General features: G+C 36.4%; 1 protein-coding gene across 2 annotated transcripts; it reads right to left on the reverse strand.

The window, feature by feature from the left end:
* Positions 1-1,791: 1,791 nt before the first annotated feature.
* Positions 1,792-15,074, reverse strand: LOC135081615 (apyrase-like). 2 transcript variants are annotated; one of them, XM_063976362.1, is made up of 11 exons: positions 14,887-15,074; positions 14,081-14,303; positions 13,517-13,714; positions 12,398-12,528; positions 11,831-11,978; positions 11,194-11,320; positions 10,586-10,740; positions 10,095-10,185; positions 9,575-9,721; positions 2,516-2,682; positions 1,792-1,970 (listed from the first exon to the last, which is right to left on the reverse strand). In XM_063976362.1, exons 1-11 carry the CDS (start codon positions 14,985-14,987, stop codon positions 1,833-1,835), a joined length of 1,626 nt encoding a protein of 541 aa, XP_063832432.1. In that variant the 5' UTR covers positions 14,988-15,074; the 3' UTR covers positions 1,792-1,832. The 2 variants fall into 2 exon arrangements, with proteins under 2 accessions (XP_063832432.1, XP_063832431.1); XM_063976361.1 differs by lacking the exon at positions 2,516-2,682 and adding an exon at positions 7,747-7,913 and having other exon boundaries at positions 14,887-15,070.
* Between the last annotated feature and the right edge of the window lie 5,634 nt (positions 15,075-20,708).

Genomic DNA, 20,708 nt, shown 5'->3' on the forward strand with positions numbered 1-20,708 from the left:
TATTTCTTCATCTTTTCTCTCTTTAGCTTCAGAAGACAAATTGTTCTATTATTGAAGAGGATAGTCGACAACGAAGTATTCTAGACGAATAGAAGAAGACGAAGGAAGATATAGTTCTTACAACTCACGAAGGCGAATGAGCTTTACTTGCGTATGTACTTGTACATTGTACGTGTACATGCACATAACGATAGTGTATATCGATCAAAACTTTTGAAAAACGAACAGTAGCGAGCCAGCAGACATGTAAAGCTCACTCGCCTTCGTGAATTGCAATAACTCTAACATTTTACATATGTTGTTGCCTTTTAGTAAAACCAACTTACAATAACCCAGTTTTATTTTATGGCCTTTCCAGTATTATAAGTCCACGGTAATGTGCCTAACATGATAACAACATACACTTCCGTGTGCAAAATGGGTTTTAATTGTGATAAATTCTTGTTAATTAACCTTACTGAAGATGATAAGGAAAATGGGTTTACGTATTAAAAAGAAAATACACTATTTACTTGGGAAAATCCCATTTGTAAACAGAAGGTTGCTAAGCAAAGTTTTGTATAAAAGCTCTTAAAAGGCTCTTTCCCACTGAGACGTCCCGTTTTGTGCAGGAACTGTTTTCGCAGGATCCTGTTTAGTATACGTGTTTCAATATCCCGTTTGCAGTGTCCCGCAAAAAACCGATCCGTTCAAATTTGGAATTCGAATTTCAAACACACGTGTGTTCACATGACGGTCCAGTTTTGCGGGATACTGCATAACCTGGTTCCCGCAAAATTGAATTTACTGTGGGAAAGGTAGTAGTAGGGTAACAATTTAAATTTACAAGAAACTGTAGGGCCTAAAAGATAAGGAGACATGTAAAGTGCCCCTTAAAGGCTACCTTTTTTTACTGTATTTTGACGTTCATAAGTGCCACTAGTGGTCAAAATTGAATAAAATATTTTTGATTTCATTTGACTGATCCAATATTTTTGATCCCAAGAAGCAACTCGCCAATTAAGTGTGCAATAATGGAACTTCTCAATAGAAGTTCCATTATTATTCCGTTACAATTAACGCAAAATTATCAGCTACAATGAAACAATTAACGATCGATTTCGATTGAAACTTCGCCGAATGATGAGGCCTCCAATCGAGTCCTTTTATATCCCGGCCCTCCCAAGGGCCATCCCGAAAGTTCATTAAACTCTGTACAACCAATTAAACAGTCAACAAACTTTTTCCCAAAGAAACTTGACAGGTATCCCAATGTTTGTGCTCGTAATCAACTTGGGATTAAGAGACCCCATACTTAATTAATATCACCTAGTAGAAAAAGCAATAGTTAGTTACATTTTTGCTTCAAAATAGCACCTAAATACTACGCCACATGTCGCAATGTAAAATAAGTATAGATTAAAAAAATTTTTTTTTGTTAACCGGTGTTATTCACAAAATGAAAATCTCTTCATTTAATTTTCATTTTGTGAAATGTAGCTGTACAGTTAGTAGACCTTTACAAAATTACGAATTTTCCGGTTTCAGCCGGGTACAGTGATAGCCTAACTGTACTAATTTATTTAAATACTGGTTGGTAAACATTGTGTGAACCAAAAATTATGTGGAGGGAGGTGTTACCTAAACACGAATAATATTGTCAGTAAATAAATCTCAGTTTTCGTTTTGCAAGTAAATTAAGAAATTAGGACTTTTCAGTGAGCAGGATTTCCTCTCATGTGAATCTATGTTCATAGATAGAGTTACAACAATAAAACAATTTAGAATTTTGTCACACAAAAAAATTAGTAGTCAATTAAAACATCATTTTATTTAAAAAGTTCCTTCAGTTTTCAGTCGCTGCAAGCGTTTTCAATGCTGATCCTTCCATCTACTTCTGCGAACACTGGCGACTGTTGCCTGATGTACTGCATGAGCACGTCATAGTCCACTCCAAGTACGTTGACGTCCCTTCTGTTCTCAGATATCATCTGAAAAATAGAAGTAAGTGATGTAAAGTAAACGCCGAATAATGACCGGCCTGAAGTTTAAGTTATTTATACCGTTATTGTATCTGTGTTTGTGTATAGTAATGAAATGTTTAATTAAAAATAATAGATTTCTTACGTCTCTTTCAAATATAAATACGAAGATATCGACACTGCCAAATACAAAACTACCAAAGTAATCTAAGACGATTCTTTACGCATGTATTTCGTTTGGTATCTTAAAATTACTTAACAACTACGTCATAATTCATAAAGCTAACTAGGTTACGGCTTCGTTTTTTTAGTTTCGCGTTTCGTTTACGCTCAGTACAATGGTTTTGGTGTTAAGATGAATAACCACTTTAATGTAAAAAAAACCTGTGGCTGACATAATGTTCTGAAGACCACTTAAGATAGTGTGAATCCAAATTTTGAAGTTCGAAAAATTGTACTCTACATTAGGAAAAACTGAAAAACGTTGGATAATTTTTCACGTTTGGGTCTAAAAGTCATAAAAATCACGTATATTTTTTAGAAATAAAACTCACATAGAACCCCCCACCGCCGGCTCCTATAAAGTCCGAAGTGATAACCCTGTAGACCTTGTCAAGCACCAAGGGCTGGTATACCGGCACCTTGCATTCTATACAGCGCACGGTCACATCGACCACCCGACTGCCGACCGGTTGAGACCCGTCATACCTAATGTGTATTCCTGAAAATACAACCTGAAGTTTGACTGAAAGGTTTATTTATTTTCAAACTTACATGCACATAGAACAGTGTCTGACTTAATACCTTTCGGCATTTTCCTCCAGTCAACCTTAGGGCCAACTTCAAAGGTTCATCATCAACAGGCATTTACTCACCACTGTATTGAACATAGGCAAATAGAGACACGTTTTGTAGTTTTTTTTTAATCCACAACGAAGAAGCTCTTGGCCTGTATCTCAGCTGATGGTAAGTGATGATCAGGGCGAAGGTGGAAGCGAGCTTCACCCGGAATTCTCAACGACAGAGGAACTGGCTACCTTACCTCTAACTGCCGGAACACAACAGTGCTGTTAACATTGTTGTTATGGCGACAGACTTAGGTAAGATGGTGGTAGCTAGCCAGGCGCACTTAGAACAAGCCCTACCACCAACAGACCGAACAGAAAAATCGGCCCCCACTCTGAATCGTGTATAGAACGTTTTATCTACTTGTCGCTACTGTCATAATGCCTAAAGAGCAGGTATTCGATCCATGGAGATAGGCAAACATAGTGTAAAGCTCTTGCTCGACTTCAAGCTGGTTAAAAAAGCAGGAGATCGTGTTCTTAACGCTCCATAATGGTCTTACTTAACTGACATGATGTACCATGCATTCAAATGTGCAGTGTGAAGCGCCCTCTAGTAAATTGGAGAGGCTATTTAGATGATGATTTGACTTAATCGGGTGTGCACTATATTTCATCCACTCCTATAAGTTCTAAATAAACAATGAAGTGTGAATCGTTGTGTTTTAATTGTGAACGCTTTTGTGGTTTAATGGTTCAACTCAAATCAGTTGGATTCTTGCATTTTGAGGGTCTGACACAGAATATAATAGAAATAGAAACAACTAAATTGTGCAAAGTAATTATTAAGGTAGTGTTCTATTAAGTAGGACCTAATTAATAGATGAAGTGGAATAAATCCCACCTACAACGACGCAGCACGTAGCACCGAGGGTACAATCATATTGGCCACTCAATCACAAGTTAAATGGTCTTCTTCTTTCTTATTAAGAGCACTATATTGACCCTGGACCAAACGTGAGACATAATTCGCGTTAAATGGACCATAATCTAGACATACCTACTTATTTTTATGGTAAAGACTGACAACTTATTTCCATTAACTTTCATATAAACTGCATACTTTTTACGCCTGAGTAAAATAACGTAGTGAGTGCATTTTCTACATTTACGGGCTAGTGGATGGTGAATGAGGATGGCATTTGAACGTAAAAGATTTCATGCAAATATAAAAGCTTGGTATAGTAAAACAAGAGTGTTCGCTATTGCATATTTAAGTTCTTAATAATTCACGAATTGGTGCAAATAACCACAACGTAGGCGTAGGTAAGTTGGTTAGTAAAATGATTTTGAGAATTCATGGTTTTCCTTTCATTTGATTTATCAAGTTTGTTAGATGATTACATCCTTATTGACTATAACGATCGATGCAATAAAAGTACCTACAGTGTCTAATTTTAACAGATTTTAGTCGGTTCGATTCCCTGTGTGTAATGCACTTTTCTTTCATTTCAAAAATAAAGGAATGTTTTCTTTGAAAAAGTAAAAGCTTCTATTTTCAGTATTAAGAATTAATTTCCCTTCAAGTGGTATTACAAAATTCTACCCTATATATTATAAGAATTAAAGGAGAATTATGAAGAAATCTTTTAAAATTTTTTCCTGTACACTATGACAAGTGATGAAGTATGATAAAGCGACCGTTTGAACTTTACGTCATACAAAAACATCTAGACCAAATTCTTGACTAACTCCATCCTTCCTCCTCATAGAGAAACTGCTTTCTTTAGACGCGAGCAGACGCCACGAAAAAGGTTTCAAGTGAATTTTCAAAGAAAAAAGTTTCAGCTGAATATTGAAGTAAACTTAAGTTGAAAAATATTGTTTGTTGTAAAAAAATACGTCATAAAAGGTTGTGGATTCTTTCAAAAGAGCAACTAGCACACAAAATAGTTTACTTAATAATTTTATGTAGGTAACCTTAGGTATGCATTACTATTTTCGGTGAAAAAACATTTTTTTTAAAGTAGGTACACTCGTATTACCTAAGTATCTGCTTTTTTATTAATTTGGTGAAAATCTACCTGGAAGGGTATTTGTTAAGTACTGTTTGCCTTTTGTTATTAATTTTCTTATCCAGACTACATATTATTAATTTAAGATTTTTAGAGCAGTCAATTTATGTTAGAAATAAAAGACGTAAGTGTACTTACGACTTTTTCCTTCCCAACTGCTAACATTATATTGGTGTTTGAAAATTGATCAGGCCATCCATTATGGATTCAATATTATGGTAATATCGACTATGGCGGCTGCATTATTCTTAGGATCATGGGATCATTGAATAATAATAATCGGCGGGTACGAGTTCAACTATGAATTTATTTTTCCATTTCAATAGGCGCGTCTTTTTGCTCGCGTTGCCATGGGAACGCTAATGGTGTTTTTGCCTTATCTTGACACCATGGAAGTAACTTTGTTGAGTTTAGAAATTGGTGCTGTTATGGTTGGAAAAATAAATGTACGAGTAATAAGTGTTTTAAAAATCCTGCAATTATACGACCCGTTAAAATTTGGAATCCGAATATCAAACTCATACTTGTGTTTGTGTGTTGGATCCTGCAATACTGGATCCAGCATACCTGGAATGCCGTGGGAAAGGGCCCTTACATGATATGGTCGTGATTGAAAAAAACATACATAAATAAAATGGCACGCGCTCGTCATCATCATCATCATCATTTCAGCCATAGGACGTCCATTGCTGAACAAAGGCCTCCCCCAATGATTTCCAATGGCCGGTTAGTGGCGGCTTGCATCCAGCGCTTTCCCGTTTTTACCTTTATGAGGTCGTCGGTCCACCTTGTGGGTGGACCGTCCTACGCTTTCCGGTACGTGGCCTCCACTCCAGAACCAGGCACGCGCTTGTTAGATTAATTATATTATGTACATACCTGATTGATATTAATATTTCATGTGACCTATAATTAATATTAGTAACTACACTATTAATTAACTTTCTATAACATCACACACACCAAGTATCAAACAGCCGCCATATTAACTGTCAGATAAAATTAAGACTTCCGTTTGCAAATAAGAATTTATTGTAAGATTTCCGGCTTCTGAATAGTGGTTATTAATGTTTCTTAAATATAATTAAATAGATAAATTAATAAGCCAACTGGCTAATATTCAATCAAAAATAAATATTGTAAAATGAGAAGTTCCAACTTCCGGGTCCGTTTTAATATTATTAGTTATAATATATTCGAACTTCCTGTTTATAGAATTTATTGTAAGATTTCCAGCTTTTGGATAATAATTATTAATATTTCTTAAATATTATTAAATGTATAATTAATAAGCCAACTTACTATCCTTTGATCAAAAACAAATATTGTAAAATGAGAAATTCCAACTTCCGGGTCCGTTTAAATATTATCTAACTTCCTGTTTTCTGATTGGTCGTCTTAAGTGACCAATCAGAGTTTAGTAGAGGAAAGGTAGGAGTATGGGTATAAATATATGGAATTCCTCGTTGAAAGGCAGTCTCGATGGATCTTTGAGGTGATGCTGACCAAAGTTAAGTGTACATTGTTTATTGGTACCTACTATTATTATGCTTGTTGTGTTATTGTATTGTATTGTATTGTATTATTGTGATATTGTATTAACACCTGGCTATGTGGCTGCGCCATGCCTATTATATTGACACCTGGCCAATTGATGGTGACATGCCACGGGGTCGGGTCGGTAGTTTGATGACCAGTATAAAGAAGGGCAATGCTTATAGTTGCCGGTTGTGTTATGGTACAAAACCTAAGTCGTAACCTAACCTAAACCTAAGACTTAACGTAACCTAACTTAGAACTTGTGTTCTGTGTGTTTGATTATAAATACTGGTTATACAGAATACCGTCAAAATGTTAATAATAAATAAGACTTAATTACTGCTAGACTACTCATTTTTATATAAGTTATAAATTGTTGTAACTGGTTGGAAAAGAGGCTGACAAAGGTGACTGAGTTTCTTCCGCCACTTCTTCTCAGCACCAGCCCATGTTGTCCCGAAGTGGTGGTAGGGTAAACTATATTTGGGACGTGTATAAGTGCCCTGGAAAAGGGCTTTATACTGAATAAACCATTTGAATTTATAATTGGATTTTTAATTTGGAACTTGCTTATTTATTAAACTACAGTATTATAGTCCTATATCTTTCCACGGTATAATACGATATGATAGGAATATAACGTAAAGTATTTTATGCTAGATTTTGCTTATTATTATTCTTCTTTTTGTGGTAACTTTATTAATTAAAGAATCTGCTTTAATACATTAATATTTCCTAATTTACAAATGACTAATACCTAAAAATCTAACACGCTCGTAAATTGTCGTAATTATTAATTTCAATGAGAAACCTTACAACTTTTTTGCTACTCATACGTTGCTTCCATTAAAAGTTTTTGGCTCCAACTTTTGTAACGTATCTAATTACTTGGTATTTCTAATGAAATACACGGGCTATTTTTGATTTAAAACAAAATAAAATAATGTACGCATAGGTTAGAGGTCAACTGCGCACAACTACAGACAACTACTTAGTTTTCAGTGAAGTTATGTTAGTTAATGGATTCGTTCGTTCGTTCGTTTCAGCCGAAAGACGTCCACTGATGGACAAAGGCCTCCCCCAAGGATTTCCACGAAGACCGATCCTGCGCCGCTCGCATCCAGACACCTCCCGCGACCTTCACCAGATCGTCGGTCCACCTAGTGGGAGGCCTGCCCACGCTACGGGCATTAATAATTTAATGGATTAAATTAATATAATTTTGTTATTTGGCAATGTCGATATGTTTTTGGTATTCAAATAAATAATGTATCTGAAATTATGGACTTTTAATAATTTTTTTGAAAAATAATAATTATGATAACATTCTATAAAATGCTTCTATTTTTATGTCTTTAAAAAATTATAATCAGGGGTGTCACTCACAGTAAATCCATCGCCACCGTTCGCAATAAACGTCTGCGACACAACTCTGTACCACCTGTCAAGCTGTAGAGGCTCGTAGCGAGGCACGTCACACTCGATGCAGCGCACGGTGACGTTGACAACCCTATTGTATACAGGGCGAGAGCCGTCGAATATCGGACGCAGCCCTGCGTAAAATGATTTAAGTGAAGTGACACGACACAGGTCAAGTGTTACAGTTGATCGAAAGGACTGTTATTTTTTAGGGATAGTGGTGGATTTTAAACTTACGCGACCACTTAGAGCTGGACTTAAACGCGGCCATAACAGCGTATTACACTTGAAAATGACGGGTTCATCCAGTGTCTAAGTAGTTGGAAGAGCAGTCGCCCGGCAAGCGAAAGGTCGTGGGTTCAATTCCCGCCTTAGGCAGTTCGATTTTTTCAAGTTGTTTATTTAAAATTTGGACTTAAAGATGATGTGGTTTCCTTTGGATTAATTATACTTGAATTAAAATGGGCAAGCCCGCCACTAATTTGACCGACGACTATGCCGATGATCGGTGAGAGTCACGGGCGGTCTTTGTAGAAATCCTTAGGGAATCCTAACTATGTTCAGCAACGCAGTTCATTTTACTGAAGCGACGACACACATTCAACGGCAAGTAAAAGTGTTTTGCTAGGTATAAACTGCTCATAATTCGTAAGCGATAAATAAGTAATAATTGACCTTCTCATGTCAATTATTACTAATTATTTATCGCTTACGCCAGATAATAACATTTTGGCACTGGCACTCTTAGGCTGAGTTGCACCACTTAGTTTTAACCGTGACTCTAACGACAACCGGCGTATTTTGTATGGATTTTGACAGATTTTTGACGTTTGTTAAAGTCAAAGTAAGATGATGCAACCCAGCCTTAGTAACGGAAATTTTCGCTGGTAAGTAACAAAGATAAAATAAAATGCTAAACCAGTTATTGTGCTATTGTTTTCTTTCATTTAGTAAAATTATTTTCATTCAATAAACTCAGAACGTCTTTAATGTTTCATCTCCATACTGTGATTTCAGTCAAATTATTTCGGGCATTACAATTGAATATTGTTTTTAGATTTTATAGAAATATTTTCACATTTTGTAGTACATTTTACTTTATTTTTTGTTCGCAACTTGCTTTTAGAGTGATTTTACAATACATTAGTAATTCAATTGTGATTTTATGGTTCAAAGCAATGTGAGCCATAACCAAAATTATTTGGTAGCTCTATTTGTTACAATGAAATTCATGACTTAGTACGAGTAAAACCAAAAGTCTCAGATTGGTTTTGAATGAATGATTTTAGAAACATTGAAGCAGCAATCGTAGTGTATTCGTGACTTATATCAAAATCAAGTCACGAATACACTAGGGGACAAAAATGTCCCGTGTAACTCAGATCACAACTTGTTGCAGCAACGTTCCCAAACTGCCCGAACTGACCCTCAGTGTTTATCGCCGGGACATGTTTCGAGTTGACGCTCTACGGGCAAAACAGTCCCCGGGAACATCACGTGGTTGGTCAGTGATATGTACCGCAACATGGACTCCCATATTTTGTCCCATTTTTTTCGTCGGGAAATGTTTTGTGCATATTTCTTGGTCGATGGGGCCAAGAGGGTAGGGCCTACCCAATAAAACCCGACGGTGTCCTTCGGGACCATTGAAACGGAGCCGCGAGCAAAATTGGAATTTCGTCCGCGGTTTTTAATTGTCTCCTAGTGTATCCGAGGCTCTAATTTTCTTCACCATAATCTTCTGGCGTAAATAAAACAATGGTCAATAAGTGGATGGTGTATATGGACTCCTTACCTGAAACCTGCAGCATCCTAGCTCCGTTAAAAGGATCGTTGGCCACTGCAAACTCTAGCATCTCGATGATGTGATCTCCTCTTAGCTCAAATACTTCAACGTTGTTCTCAAACGGAGTCGATAAAATCACCGATTCGAATGTTATTTCTGGAAAAAGACAAGTTTTATGTCATCGAGTATCTACATGAGTACAGACAGATTGGTATAATCTGAACTGCCTGTGGCTTATTAAATGGTAATAAGTATTTTTCAATAAATGTATCGTGAATTAAACAACTCATGTGGCAGTAGGCAGGGCATATTTATAGCTCGTAGAGCTGATGGCCATTAGGGCAGAAAAGTTCTCGTGTGGCGACCACGGGCCGTAAGAAGTAGTGTGGCCAGGCCCTCTACTAGGTGGACTGACAATCTGGTGAAGGTCACGGGAAGTACCTGGATGGTCGGGTCGTTGGAGGCCTTTATTGTCCTTCACTGGACGTCATTTGGCTGAAATGAACGTATAGTAAACAATGTTACCTACTTCCAGGCTCAATATCAGCGCGGATGCCTCCCGTGTTCGTGACGCAGAAGTGAGCATCATGCCAGTTGTCCCCTTCAGCTCTGCTTAAAGCCTAAAATGTATTGGTATTTTTATAAGTACCAAAGTATAATGTAATTTGAATGTTTAAAGTGTAAGACTAGCGGCCCGCCCCGGCTATTAAAAAATATAATAAGCCTACCTACGTTCACCAGAAAAAAATAAGTGAAAATGCCGAAAGAATTTTTCAAATCGGTGTTTCTTAGCTTAAGTAATACAAACACACAAAACTACAAAAGTCTGGAAAGATAGTCTGGAAAGTGTTTTTTTTTTTATGTGACAGAAGGCAAACGAGCAGACGGAAGCGTGGGCCAAATCTTTCATTTGTCTCTGGTCAATAAGAGAACATCGTGCTTTAATGCAGTAAAGACTAAATTGCGAGATAATGATGCTGATGATGAATTTTATTTAAAAAGTGAAATTATTGTACTTACAGAATGCATGAAAGCATCGCAAATAAAACTTCCCAGGTTACATTCTTGGCAACTGCAGGTCGATGACATGTGGACCATGGAGTCGCCAATCTCTTCATTAGCTGCCTCTTCCACCATGGGTAAGTAATAGCTTATCTTCTCAAGTACGTCTGGAGCTGTGTTGACAAATAAAACAAGTTATTTAAAGATAGTGCATTTTGAAGCTCCCTAAAATAGGCATGAACCAACATCATCATCATTATTTCAGCCACACGGCGTCCACTGCTGAACGTAGACCTCTCCCAATGATTTCCTTATTGACTGGTAGCGGCCTGCATCAGCGTCTTCCTGCTACCTTTATGTGGTCGTTGGTCAACCATAACTATATCAGTTGGATGATGATGACACACAAGCAAACTTGGCGGCGCACTGTGGCAGACGAGGCGAAGAAGATCGGCAAGACTTGGAGCGAGATCAAACGCGAAGCTCAAGACCGAACGCGATGGAGGACTGTTGTGGACGCCCTCTACCCCATCTAGGGGACATAGGACCATAAGTCAAGTAAGTCAAGTCGTGATGATGATTTCCTGCAGTGAACGAATGCAGACTTATAATAATGATAATTATACCTTGTTCTATATCATGCCCGATATAATGTGGGTTGCCTTCCCAATCGAGAAGATTTCCGTCATCATCGAAGAACAATTTTATCTCGCCCAAGTATAGTGTGTGTGCGGCAGCTTGCACTATTAAAACCTGAAAAAAATAAAAGTGTTTATTATGTCTTCCATTATTAATGCTTATTTAATTTAGTCAAGTTTCTAATGCCAATAGACACTTCAAAATTCAACGTTGGCGATCACCAAAACTAATGCTGGGCCCATAACCTGATAAAATAATAAATCGTTAGATTGAATAAGAAAGTCAGTTTTAATTTAGCAAATTAGTTACATTAAAAACTTGCACACCGTGACCAAGACCAGAGAGTGGATAATATGAGCACCACAGACAATACAAATGCGTTCACAATCATCACGAAGGAAGGAGTCATTATTAGATAGGTGACCATTTTTTGTGCAGCAAGTAAAAAAATGATTTACATGTAACAATTCAGTTGGTTTTAGTAGTTACTATGCAGAGACCTTAGGGTAGTCTTGATAAAATCTGACTAAGGGTAAGGTGAACCACTAAACCTCACGTCCTCCACCTCCAATTGAGTTTGAGCCCTGCAGCGAGTCACATAAGATTTACTTTGCAATAACTTACAGATCTAGTTTCTTGCTCCACGACCACCGGGTAAGAATCCTGAGGGATGAACCCACTGGTGTCTGGCGGGTCTCCATTGTACAGCAAGGTGTGGCTGTGACCACCGACTATTATGTCGATGTAAGGGCCGGCGTGCTGTGCTATTTCTCTGTGAAACAGATGATTTTACACAAAACATACCCATCAAACTTGAAGGCTAACCCTTTAAGCCCCACGAATTGAGACACAAAATCAATTGTTAGATGTTTTAGGACCATCCCTAATGTTCCCGTGGATGTCATAAACGCAACGCATGTATACTAAGGGAGAAATTAATGCCAACATTAAATAGTGAAGGCCAATGCACCAACCTTGAAAATAGTCGTGTTCCTGCAGTGGAGAGTTACCTGATTATAATAATGATAATGATGATGATGATGATCATGATCCTGTATGATTAGAGATAGTTTTGACTTCAGTTTGAATGAAATTGTGATTGTGTGTGTGTAAATATACTTGTCCCATAAAAATCTTAGTTAGTTGCACTGAAGGTAGCTACTTGACCAAATAGCATGAGATGCAACTCACCTGTCTATATCAAGACCACAATGTGACAAAACTATGATTATGTTCACTCCTTGTTCGTTCAGTTTTTCAGCTTCTCGCTTGACAGTCTCGACCTCATCAGTGAACTGAAGTCTACCAGTCGAGGCCAGTTCCTGTTGATGAAGAAAGTAATTATTATTTCGATGACTCTTTTATAATGCGAACAGCTAGGGACTGGAATTCGCTGCCTGCTACTGTCTTTCCCGAAGAATATAATCCGGGCCTTTTCAAGGCGAGAGTGAACAGGCATTTACAGGGCAGATGTGTACCATCCTAGACTGCATCCCACTTAACACAAGGTGCGATTATGGTCAAATATCCTGTCTTGTTATGCAAAAAAAATGGTTTTTGGTTTTTTAGACTTATACCTTCATCTGCAATAAAACCATCGGGACCATTTCAAATATACTATTTCTTTCTTCAAGATCCTGTCTAACCTTTAACCAAAAATATTCTTTTTGTATTTCTAACAAAATAGATTACACGTGAAAATATTTTGAACGGTTGAAGCAGTAAAATGTTCACGTCTGCAGTCAATCGTAAAACGAGATATCCAAACACCATTTCCTCATAAGGATTTAAGACATCCATTTGTATCAAATTAAGGAAAAGACTTGGAAATTATTCCAATTTGATCCTTGAGTTGTCACACATTTAACATAATTAATCCTTCAAGTCCCAGAAACATGAAACTCAGTTGAAAATTTGAAATTCATTGTTAAAACAATTTCATGTCGTATGAAGATTTTGGTATGTACTTGATAAAACGACTTGTTGAGTACTAATAATATAGACATTTAGGTATACAGGGTGGAAACTACATATAATAAGGATTCTCACTAAATGTTAAATGTTTCCAGCTTGGAAATAATCGAGTGAGATAACTTAAGTCAAGTTATAAGTGAAAAAAGTTTATTGAAATCCAAGGGACGCTGGTTAGATTTCCGCCATTTTATTCTAACACAAGCATAATATTTAACATAGTTAACAGCATTCAAAAAACCTCAAATTTTTTTTACTTCGAGTAATATTATTATGATACCTCAGATATGACTTAAACCCACGATCTGTCACTTGTTGAACAACTTTTCCTGCACTTACGTTTGTCGAAGCTATGATGACACCAATGATCCCAATCCTGCGGCCGTCCCTCTCAACGACGATGCTTGGTTCATACAACCCCTGGATGGTAGGTTCTTCATCATCTATTATGTTGGCTGTGACCACAGAAGAGTTAAGATGCTCCAAATACGGGACCACACCTTCAATGCCGTTGTCGAATTCGTGGTTACCTAAAACCTGTAGAAGAATTTAATACAAGGTTGGTAATTGAAAACTGACAACAAACAATAGAGAATCAACTTAAATAGCATATAACTCTTAGAGCTGATGGCCGTTGGGGCAGAATTTTTTTCGAGTGGCCACCACGAGCCGGAATACGTAGTGTGGGCAGGCCGTCTAAGTGAACCGACGATCTGGTGAAGCTCGCGGGACGTACAAGGATGCGGGCAGTGTAGGACTAGTAGCATTAGTACAGAAGATAGCTTCAAAATAAACATTGAGGCATAGATGTAATAAGAGTGATTTTGAAACAAAAATGTATAGTCTGATGTAACTGCAATAGTTAGTAGTTTTAGATGACGAATTTATAATAATAAAACTCACATGGGCATCATGAGGCAGCATATTCATAAAGTCCTGAGTGACGTTCCATCTCAACAGGTTATACCAGATTGTGCCTTGGAAAGAATCTCCTCCGTTCAGGAGTAGAGACGAGGGTTCCTTCTCCATGCAGTCCCGCACCATTGTGGTGAGGCGAGCGAAACCGCCAACACATGGTGCCACTGATGGATTACAGATGGTTCCGCTTGGGCTGGTTTCTACGAATCTAGGCAAAAAATAATTCTGTTTTTTTGTTTCCTAATCTTAGTTTTGACGATGGTGGTATCATTTGGGAAATATTAGATCTCCTAAAGTTACAAATGCGACATTTGTAATTCCGAAAACGCTTCCCTGTAAATTCAATTATTTCGCCTCATGAAGCAGTTTCGATTAAAATTGTCACAAATATTACTTATAGGCTCCTTGGTCTCCACAACCATTCTGGCCAGCAAGGAATGTAGGCCAGATCCTTAATATTCCTTGGTAAATAAAAGATATGCAGAAGCATTGGAAAGAAAGAGAATAGAAAAAGAAGAGATTTGGAAAACGATAATCTTAATTAATTTTCATATTATTGTTGGCACATAAGTATCAATGAAAGTTATCAGTATTTATAATTCATTTAATTCTTCACATTATTTATAAGACCAATACCTAACAAAAACAACAATCGAATGCCCATTTTCACCATCAATCCCTAATTTTTAAGTGACCCCTAATGTAACACATAACAGGCATTTTGTTTTTATAGGGATTAGGAATTGATGGTGAAAACGGGCATAAGTCTATTCTAACAGTAATTTACTCACCTAGCATGAAAATCATTATAGTGCAGTATATTCAATGCAAATGTACTATTTTGGGCAGTAGCCGAAGCCAGAATTAAAACAAAACACAAAAATGTGTACATTTTTCACTGTCACAGTATCATTTTTCAATACACACGACACGAACTAAAAAAGGGAACAGAATAAAATTGATTATTTATAAAGTATAGAGTAATTCAAAGCCAGATTGATAAACAAACGTAATCTAAATAATATGCAATAATCTACGAGTGACACATATTGAGCAAATGATTTCGATGATAAGGAGTGATAAAGTTATAAATTATATTTTAGTGATAACAGTATTTGGACAAAATTAACAAAACAATTTAGGTAAATAAAATACATTTCAGTAAATTAGATCTTCAAAACTTATGTCTAATGAGAAGAAAACCAAGTACCATAACTAGCTCATAAATAAAAAAAAAACAAATTTCACTTTGGATTGTGTAATTTTTTTGCCGAAAATATTAATAAAATTATCATTCCTGATTTATATGCTTTCATGTTTTTCAAGAAAAGCTTAAGATTTTGTGAAACCAAATCAAACAAGACCCAATGATTTTATCAAAATATTACATAATATATCATTTATTTAGCAGTTTTTAAGCTCAATCACCTGTTTTCTAGTTTCTATTCAAAGGCAGATGGATAAACTTAACATAATTTCTGACATAAGTTTGACAATAATGTCACATTTAACACCTTTGCTGCGGCAGTAACTTTCTAATACTTTCCATTCCTTCGGTACAAGGTCAGTAAACCTGGTATTAAAACTTACATTGTGGCGGCACAAGGCTTAAAGACCTTGTAATATTTAAGATATATTAATTTTATTTTTGGCTTCATGTTAATAGATGTTGTGTTTTTTTTCTTTGAATATTAATAATAATGCATTTATTGACATACACCTGAAGGCGTTCGTGAATAACTTGTTTAGTATAAAAATTATAGCTATATTAAAAATACAAGGCTTATGCACCCTGTGCCGCACTGAAGTAGGGAAGTCTGGTGCGTATTCTAGGGATGTGAAATACAAATATCGATAGTTTAAATTAAGTTTTAATAAAAATTTAAAAAAGTAACAAACAAAGATGTTTGAATAATTTAGTCTAAATATTTTACAAATAAGACATACGTGCATAAAAACTTAAATAAGCTATATTTAAAGAAAACATATTAGTTACAACTTCAAATGTTTGTCACGAAAAACATTATTTAAATTAGTTAGCAATAAATCGTGTAGAAAATTAAATTATAATCAATTTGCAGTTTTGATTTTGTTTGTTTCTCTTGACGCCGTGTCGACATGTGCGTTTCTTACGAATGCGAGGCAACACTGGCTGCACGAAGCTAGCGTGGGGTGCGGTACCAGGTGTGCAGGGTACAAGGTGCTTCGACCTGGTTTCGCATTGTGAAGACATTTTATTACTTCCGTGCGGTACCAGGTCTAAAAACCTGGTATTAAGGTAGGTACATCATTGGATTCTATTTTAAGAATACATCATAGATATATATTCATCACTTTCCTACACCGGACCCAATTGAAGTTATGCCTTTCGCACGACAAGGAAGACTATAATTTTCTTAGCCGCACGGCAAGCGAGACGTACACAAGGTCTATAGACCTGGTTTCGCACTCAACGTGTTAATAAATACCCTGTCTAAATAAAACAACAAAAACCTTGTATCCCTCTATACATTAGTCTAATAACGGATTTCATTATCTTTTACGACAGTACGTGAGCCACGACTTTTGCTGTCGTCTCCTCATTACCACATTTATTGACCACCCTGTATTTGCCATTAACAAGTTATAACGTTATTATTAACGCTATAACGTCATGTTATTAACGTTATAACTTCGTTATCTGTTATTAACGTGTTCGGAACAAAACGACGGTTCAAGTTTAATGTTGTTCTGTTAAACTTTTCTTGATAATGATCATGTGCGGCTTAAAGCTGATTTTACATTGGTGTCGAAGTTCTTGGAAATAAACATATTAATAAAAGAGTCTCTTATTAATATATTACGTTTTAATGAATCCACACGGACAAAATAATAATCAAGAAACCAGTGGCGCCTCAAGCAGCCAAAAAAGAAAATGATTAAATTTTAAAACTTGACAAAGGGTGTTTATATTCTTCCTGCATTCTCCTTCCTGTAATGCCTCCGTAGTCTAGCAGTGAAAGAGTTGGATGTAATTCGAAGGTTCTTGCTTCGATTCAGTGGAAATACACCAAAAATTGAAAATTTGTTGTAGAGCTAGATTAAAATTGTACCACGATTATTTAATTTTACTGAGGAATTTTATCGATTTTAAACGATAAGCTCATTCACTTATCGACGAAAATCCTAGACCGGCGGGAGATGCTTTTGGTTATTTAGTTGGATTGAATCAATCAGATTGTACCTAATCTATGAATTCTCTTATTTATGTCTTGATTACGCCACAAGATTCATAAGATAATTTACAAATGCGGTTTATGTTGAAACTATCCTATCTACAAAATTCCTTTTCACTTTTACTTGAAGACTTTGATGTAAAGATAAGATAAGCATCAGGGGGCACGTAAAGCTGTGGGTAGCTCAACAAAAAAAAAGTTGTAGCCCGATTGAGTATCTTATCTAGAATTTATTGTTACTGGCCACAATTTTTTACGACATTGATATAAAGGCCAATAAAAATTCTGTTTTAACATTATTTTGTTTAAGGTATAAAAATAATGGCTCACGAAGGCAACTCATTTATTGGCAGTGCTGATATTTTATTTTATTAATAAAATAAAACAATATAAAGACATACGTTTGAATGATGAAAGAAATAATTTATTTGACCAACCAAACCCATTGGTGTCAAAAACGGTTTTTCAGGCTACTGACTTTTTATTCCGGACCTAATTTTAAGTCTTCTATGTTTTTATTTATTTTTAACCGTAAAAGCGGTTCTTTGAGAATCAAAGAATATATTGTCATACCAATGTAGACAAGACTTTACAGTGCTATGATGTTAACCGATTGTGGTAATTGGAAGAGGGCGAGGGAAAATTAAGAGGAAAATATCGTTGACAAAGTTTTTGAAACTCGTTTTGATAATAAAGTATTTTAAAGTAGGGTAGGACATTACTGAGGTTCGAAAATAGGGTACTTTGATGAAACCGTCCTGCGTATAGATTTTTTGTGAATTTTATGGTTCTGGGGGCACGCTTTTCTCGAAGTAATTCGGCCATTTTCGACCCCCTGTAACTGCGTTGTGGATTTGTATTGTCATTGAAAAAAAAAACACTGTTAACTTATATTCAGTACAGGATACATAAGTATACCTTTTTTGCAACTTCTAATTCAGTTTATATACAGTTCAATATACACGTTAATTCCATAAGAGTAAATCTGTAATTTACTCGTATTAACCACAATTTAGTTAATAGTTTCCCTATATTAGCTAACCGAAAACGACCATTTGGCGTGTAATAGCTACACGGCTACTATAATGTTTGTGTGATTGCAATAGTACGCATAAAATTGTCTAGATGTGACTCACTCATCGTGTAAAAAAATACTGCAAAAAATCAAGCCCGAAACTACACTCTGTACATCCCACCAAGTTATTATGAAACATTGTTAGTGGGAAAGCTTAGAAACTTTTGTTTTTGAGAATCGTTCGTTCGTCGTTTTAGTCTAATGACGACCACTGCTGGACTGCGTCCGTCCCAAGGATTTCCATAACGAGCGGTCCTGCGCTGCCCGCATTCAGCATTTTTTTTTCTCTTATTACCTATGTGCTACTGTTACATCTATAATGTACTTGTCTTTGTGTGATGTCCATTGTAATAAATGTTTTCATAATTCATTGTTGCCCATTAGGCATAAAGAATATTAGTTTTCAAAGTTTGTAATTGCCTTTTTTCAGGACATGCTCATGCTTAACGACTGCGTTTTTGATGCAGAGCATCTAGATCCAATTCCTACTGTTTCTACCTTAAAATGTCACATCTAGTTTTACTACAAATTCTCCCCAAATAATCGCTCCAATTTTTGTATTTCCAGTAACGTGGTCGTTTGGCTAACCGCTTGAAGTTGGGTGAACCATAGTTCAGTAATCACCACACATTCGGTGTCGGGTGGTCTAATACGTCTATTAAATTTAGGAGGGTCTCAGTTTCGGCCGGCTGCATTTAGGTAGTAACGTAATTAACGTAACCTGAGGGCATTGGGACGCTCGTATATCGAATCGGTTCGGAGTGGACACCAAAACTAACCGAATGGGAATGAAGGCGTCGAAGTGTGAAGTAGCTGAAGGAACTCTATCCATCGGATTGGATAGCAATATGCGTAGAGTTTTAGTAGATAGCAGAGATTTAGTATAGGTAAACTAGAGATGGGCGATTGTGAATGAATCTAATCTAATAAATTCTATTGTAAAAGTCATTTGAATTATCAATTGATTAACCTTACAAATCATTCAAATTTTACAACAACAGTTTAACTTTCCCCCGGGACAAACTTGATCTTCATTGGTTGGGTTTGTTAAAATGGTGGTCAAGCTGTATATCCTGGCTACACAGGAGTTGCAGCGGCGGGAATAGTCCCATAAATCATTCGAATTTGAAAAACGAGAGAAACAAATAATTTAGTGACTGAAAAAGACTAGTTTTGTACAAAGCAATGTGAATGAATTAACTAGAGCGATTTCACGCGGATTTTGTACTAGCGATCGATTGTTTTTGTATTCGATTGCTAATATTAACCTTTTTTTTATGGGGCAGGAGGCAAACGAACAGACGGATCACCTGATGTTAAATAATTACCATCGTCCAAAGACATATGGGGGCGTTACAGGTGCGTTGCCGGCCTTTAAGGTGTAAATATGCTCTCTTTTGTGAAACCACCCATTTCTGGTTTTATATGTTAGTTATGCGCGTGGAGTATCGCCTCATCTTTGCAGTCCTCAGCTGGATAACCTAGCGTAAATCGAGGATAATAGTAAGGACTGCTAGAAAATTCACTGGAATCATTTTATGTGACCTTTTTGCTTCCCTAAATATAGTCAGGTGTATTGTATGGCTGAGTGATAAGTGCTACCGCGACATCAAACTGACTGTTATTTATCAGAGAGATAAAAACAATTAGGTACACGTAGGTATTTATTAGAAAGATAAGATTACCCTGCTATAAATAATACCACATTGGTTTTCGTTAATTCAAGTTAAATTCTATTATTAATATAGTGATTAACGCCCGTATTCACAAACGATGCTTGCTTAAGTGAAGCAGCAAATCGAACGCACAGCGTTGAATAGAGCTCTGTGACCGTATGACACCCTATGCGTCCACGCGTACTGTGAGACCTCATAGTAATGTTTGTGAATACGGACGTAAAGTTACATGGTGTCCCGGCGCTGGAATATAAGCATGATTGAGATAGCGAGAAAGATGAAATTCATATAAATATTTCCCTGTAATTTCCGGGAAAATGCTCTTAATGTCTTTGAGGATAGTGTTCAAAGTTAATTGTTAAACTTTCCCTACCATATTGAACCCATCATATGCGAGGGCCCAGGGCCGGTCGTTGTGGAAACCCTTGGTGGAGGCCTTTGTCCAGCAGTGGACATCATTTGGCTGAAACAAACGAACGATATGGTGTAAATTACATCATCATAGTGAAACAAAAGTGCCTAACTTACATACGTAGTTCGAATATGTGTGATTTATCAAGATAATATAAATAGAGTTTGTATCGGCAATTGTATAAATAACATCACGTCAAGTTAAGACTGTGGCTTTATAAGTAGTTGTAATAGGG

The sequence above is a fragment of the Ostrinia nubilalis genome, chromosome 20 (assembly GCF_963855985.1).
Source record: "Ostrinia nubilalis chromosome 20, ilOstNubi1.1, whole genome shotgun sequence".
Lineage (NCBI taxonomy): Eukaryota > Metazoa > Arthropoda > Insecta > Lepidoptera > Crambidae > Ostrinia > Ostrinia nubilalis.

Bases quoted from the DNA above. Each gene is read 5' to 3' on its own strand.
- LOC135081615 (XM_063976362.1), bottom strand. From the start codon at position 14,987: ATGTACACATTTTTGTGTTTTGTTTTAATTCTGGCTTCGGCTACTGCC. The intron at 13,715-14,080 runs GTGAGTTTTATT...ATTCTTCTACAG, and splicing joins TGCTGCCTCATGATGCCCAT to GTTTTAGGTAACCACGAATT. The intron at 11,979-12,397 runs GTGAGTTGCATC...TCTGTTTCACAG, and splicing joins TGTGGTCTTGATATAGACAG to AGAAATAGCACAGCACGCCG.